Source organism: Alosa alosa, chromosome 14 (genome assembly GCF_017589495.1).
Source record: "Alosa alosa isolate M-15738 ecotype Scorff River chromosome 14, AALO_Geno_1.1, whole genome shotgun sequence".
In the NCBI taxonomy this organism is placed as follows: domain Eukaryota; kingdom Metazoa; phylum Chordata; class Actinopteri; order Clupeiformes; family Clupeidae; genus Alosa; species Alosa alosa.
Genome location: NC_063202.1, coordinates 240,001 through 245,000, shown reverse-complemented (window position 1 = coordinate 245,000; position 5,000 = coordinate 240,001). Strand labels below are relative to the sequence as shown.

Genomic DNA, 5,000 nt, shown 5'->3' with positions numbered 1-5,000 from the left:
CCCACATCACTCCTGGGTTCTTGCCCTGGAGCAGGATCTAGCAGACAGAGAGGCAGGGTGGAGATCAGAACCACTTCCACTATACAAACATGCTGTTGTTGCCTTCATAATGCTCATCAACTCAACTGGAAAACATGAGAAAGACTGATAGCTCAAGGTGAGAGCAAGAGAGGAAGAAGAAATGCAGATAAATAGATGAATAGAGTAATCAAGTAAGTTCCAATAGGGCCCAAGGAAATGACTAGGTGACAGCGTTCCCCTGTGAGTGTGTCTTGTTGCTCTGACTGAAATGACTAGGTGACAGCGTTCCCCTGTGAGTGTGTCTTGTTGCTCTGATGGAAATGACTAGGTGACAGCGTTCCCCTGTGAGTGTGTCTTGTTGCTCTGATGGAAATGACTAGGTGACAGCGTTCCCCTGTGAGTGTGTCTTGTTGCTCTGATTGAGAATGTCCTTTCGTGTGTGTCCGTGTGTGAGAGTTCTCAGGTGTGACTGCTGGCGCTGGAAGGTGGGTGGTCTCGAGTCTCGAGTCTCGGAGTCTCGGAGCGTGATTTCTGAATTGCTGCACCTCAGCTGAACCGTGAAGGAAGCCAAACGCAGCGCCGTCCATCTCAGGTCAGTAGGTACTGACAGTGGTCAGCACTGTGGCCCTGCAGACCAGTCGTGCAGAAGACGCCATCCCCTCACACACACACACACACACTCACACACCATCAAAGGCCACCCTCAAGACTACATAATCCCCTAGACTGATTGAATTGAAAACTCAGGCAGGGTTTAGGCTTTTGGCTCTGCAAAGTACCTTGAGAACATTTTTGCTGTGATATAAATGAGAAATGAATGATTGAATTACTGCAAGCTTGAGATGAAGCCCCATAACACACGACACGGCACGCCGGCCCATGCAAGCTTGAGATGAAGCCCCATAACACACGACACGCACGCCGCCCATGCAAGCTTGAGATGAAGCCCCATAACACACGACACGCACGCACGCCGCCCATGCAAGCTTGAGATGAAGCCCCATAACACACGACACGGCACGTCGGCCCATGCAAGCTTGAGATGAAGCCCCATAACACACGACACGGCACGTCGGCCCATGCAAGCTTGAGATGAAGCCCCATAACACACGACACGGCACGTCGGCCCATGCAAGCTTGAGATGAAGCCCCATAACACACGACACGCACACGCCGCCCATGCAAGCTTGAGATGAAGCCCCATAACACACGACACGGCACGTCGGCCCAAAAGGATGGATTGGGTCTGAAGGGAGACGGGGAGCATTGCTCTAGCCACATGTGGGCCGCATCAGGGCCTGGCCTGGGCCGGGTCCAACCCGTTCTGCTTCTCTCTCAGACACTGTGTGCTCCTCAGTCCCGACTTTGAGGCAGTGAAAATCCGTGGTGAACCAGGAACTACCAGCAGATTAAGTGTCCGCTACATATGCTGCAATTACAACTGGGTTGCCCCTCGACCCTGGCGAGCTAGGTAACGTGTGATGGTCTCTGGAGGATGTGAGAAGATTATCCCCACCATGGTCACAAGAGACACAATCAGATGCCCAAAGCCAAAGGCTGAAGTTAAACCCAAAACTTAAAACCAAAAAACATTTTAGCCTAGCATGTTATGTGTATAAAACCAACCAACTGTTCTGAAAAGTGAGAGTGTGTGTGAATGTGTGTGTCTGTGTGTGTGTGTGTCTGTGTGTGTGTGTGTGTGACTTATGTGAGAAAGCGTGAACAGGGCTAGAAACTGAGTCGAAAACGGAACACTTTTAAAACACTCACAAACTTGCCTCCTCAGGCTTTCAAACTAAATCTACTTCTGGATGCTGTTCATGAGACCCCGTGTGCACCAGCCGGTCCCAGATGAGACGCTAATTTAGCCCTGGCACAGCCTTCACAGAAAAAGAACGTTCCAGAAAACGTTGTCGGGGCCATGTGGGTGGGTATGTGTATGTACGCATAGTTGGGTATGTGATGTGTGTATGTGTCTGTGTGTGGGTGTGTGTATGTGTGTGTGTGTGTGTGTGTGTGTGTGTGTGTGTGTGAGAGAGAGAGAGTGTGTGTAGGGGGGTGTCTGCTACATTTGTGACCCAGCAGGTCATCTGACTTCAGGCACAGGCCCAGAAAAACAGCTCCTCTTCTCTGACCCCAGATCAGGGCCAACTGCCTTCCGCCCGCTCTGATATCCTCCAACGGAAGTTTCTGCTCCATGTGAATCCCCTCTCTCCATCTCCGTATCCTTCTATCTCTCTCCCTCTCCATCACTCTCTTTTACTCCTTTGTTCTGTATCGGACTCTTTCTCCCCCTCCCTCTCGTCTAATGTGTTTGCAAAACTTCAGCGCTGTCTAGCATCTCCCAACACCTGAGACTCAGAGGGAGGCTGACTCGCCAGGTCATGGCTGAACCAAGCCAAAGACTCATCCAGAACAACTGCCTCACTAATGAGCCCGTCAGGGGGAAGCTCACCGCTCGATGTGCCCAGATCAACAACACACACTGCATGAAAGAGTTGTGCCAGCGCTGAGAAATAACCCCTCATAATGTTACAAATGAGTTGTGCCAGCGCTGAGAAATAAACCCTCATAACTTTACAAATGAGTTGTGCCAGCGCAGAGAAATAACCCCTCATAACGTTACAAATGAGTTGTGCCAGCGCTGAGAAATAACCCCTCATAACGTTACAAATGAGGCCGGTCCGCTTGGAGCACTACACTTGTGTTATGTCTTGTCTGTCTGTCTCTACTACACTTGTGTTATGTCTTGTCTGTCTGTCTCTACTACACTTGTGTTATGTCTTGTCTGTCTGTCTCTCTCCCTTACAGCGCTCTCCCTCTCAGCACGCTCTGATCTATTCCAGGCGGCAGGAGTTTACTCCTCGTGCACGTCCAGAACACGAGGAGTAAACTCCTGCCGCCTGGTATAGATCAGAACACGAGGAGTAAACTCCTGCCGCCTGGCATAGATCAGAACACGAGGAGTAAACTCCTGCCGGAGTCTGGCACGGCTGTGTCTGATGTCTGGCACGGCTGTGTCTGGCACGGCTATGTCTGGCACAGCTATGTCTGGGCTCTGCACTTTCGGGACCTTAAAAAAACACCCTTCTGATCTATGGAGTTCCATTACAGAAATTCTAATCTTTTAATCTCACTTCTCCCCCCCCTCCCTCTCTCATTCTCCCTCTCTTCCTCTGTCTCTTTATTTCTCTTTCCCCCTCTCTTTGTGTAATTACAGGGCATACTTAGACAGATGAATGCCATCTCATCTGCAGATCAGCTCGCTGCTGTGGCTATTCTGCCCCCTTCGCCCGCCGGACACATGACACACATGGGGGCAGCCGCAGGGGACGCAGGGGACGCAGGGGGGGGGGGGAGAGAGAGAGAGAGAGAGAGGGGAGAGAGAGAGAAGAGAGAGAGAGAGAAGAGAGAGAGAGAGATAGATGGATGGAGAGAGAGGAGAGGGGGGAGAGATATGAATGGATGGGGAGAGAGGGGAGAGAGAGAGAGAGAGATGGATAGAGAGAGAAAGAGAGAGAGAGGGGAGAGAGAGGGGGAGAGAGAGATAGATGGATAGAGAGAGAGGGGAGAGAGAGAGAGAGAGAGAGAGAGAGAGAGATGGATAGATAGAGAAAGAGAGAGGGAGGAGAGAGAGAGATAGATGGATGAGAGAGAGAGTGAGATGGATAGATAGAGAAAGAGAGAGGGGAGAGAGATAGATGGATGAGAGAGAGAGAGAGATAGATGGATAGAGAGAGGGGAGAGAGAGAGAGAGAGAGAGAGAGAGAGAGAGATGGATAGATAGAGAGAAAGAGAGAGAGAGAGAGGGAGGGAGAGAGAGAGATAGATGGATAGAGAGAGAGAAATTAGGATGGATAGATAGAGAGAGAAGAGAGAGAGAGAGAGAGAGAGAGAGAGAGAGAGAAGGGGGGAGAGAGATGGAGATGGATGGAGAGAGAGAGATAGATGGATAGAGAGAGAGGAGGGGGGAGAGAGAGAGAGAGAGAGAGAGAGAGAGAGAGAGAGAAAGGATAGATGGATAGAAGAGAGGAGAGAGAGAGAGAGAGAGAGAGAGAGAGAGAGAGAGAGAGAGATATGGATATAGATAGAGAGAAGAGAGAGAGAGAGGGAGGAGAGAGAGAGAGATGAATGGATGAGAGAGAGAGAGAGAGTGAGATGGATAGATAAGGAGAGAAGAGAGAGAGAGAGAGAGAGAGCACAGCCTCTGGCGTATCCACTGCATTACTGGGGGCCCAGGGTTAAGTAGGCGCAGGCTCAGCACACAGGTAGATCAAAAGACTGGCCAGATCAACATCGAGGCAAGAAAACATATTAAGCGAGCAAGCTTAAAGCGCTTCAAAAGGTCTGCCTGTTCCGAGCCTTTATGTAAGAGAAGCTGATTTTTTTTTTTAAAGTAAATCTTTAAAGACAAAGAAAAAATGTGTGCAATAGCTAATAACAAAAAAAAACATTTCAGAGATGTTGCCTGTGTGTGTCTGGTGGAGTTATGAGCCAGTGCAGCTGTAGCCTCTGAGACTCAAGATTAGAAAAAGTCTCTTGGGCCCTTGAACCCAGTGAACTATGAGCAACTTTGTCAAAGATATTTAAACTCTGATTAAGAACCTTTGCCTAATAGGTCTTGCAAGATCATATCTATATAATAAGATCTTGTATACACATCTTCAAAAATCCTGAATGAGCATCAACAATTTCAATTTCAGGACTTCAGGGATATTTAATGAAGGGGCTATCTGTCTATTAGGATTGGCCATTGGCCACCTGGTTATGCCGGACCTGTAACCCGGAGGTTGCAAGCGAACCCACGACCAGTAAGCCGCGGCTGAAGTGCCCTTGAGCAGGCACTAACCCCTCACTGCTCTGGTGCCCGGCTATTGTTGCGAGGCAGCTCACTGCGGGATGAATGTGTGTTTCACTCACTGTGTGTACACTGTTGTGCTGTTTGTGCTCACTCGCATTCACGGATTAGGATAAATACG

At 49.5% G+C, this 5,000-nt stretch overlaps 1 protein-coding gene across 1 annotated transcript in view; it reads right to left on the bottom strand.

Annotated features, from left to right (window-relative positions):
• adamts18 (ADAM metallopeptidase with thrombospondin type 1 motif, 18) overlaps positions 1-5,000 on the bottom strand; it is an 81,828-nt gene that overhangs the window by 18,640 nt on the left and 58,188 nt on the right. The window contains 1 exon segment of the mRNA XM_048263638.1: positions 1-37. This exon segment is cut by the window's left edge and continues 84 nt beyond it. Coding sequence (XP_048119595.1) covers positions 1-37 — 37 coding nt within the window.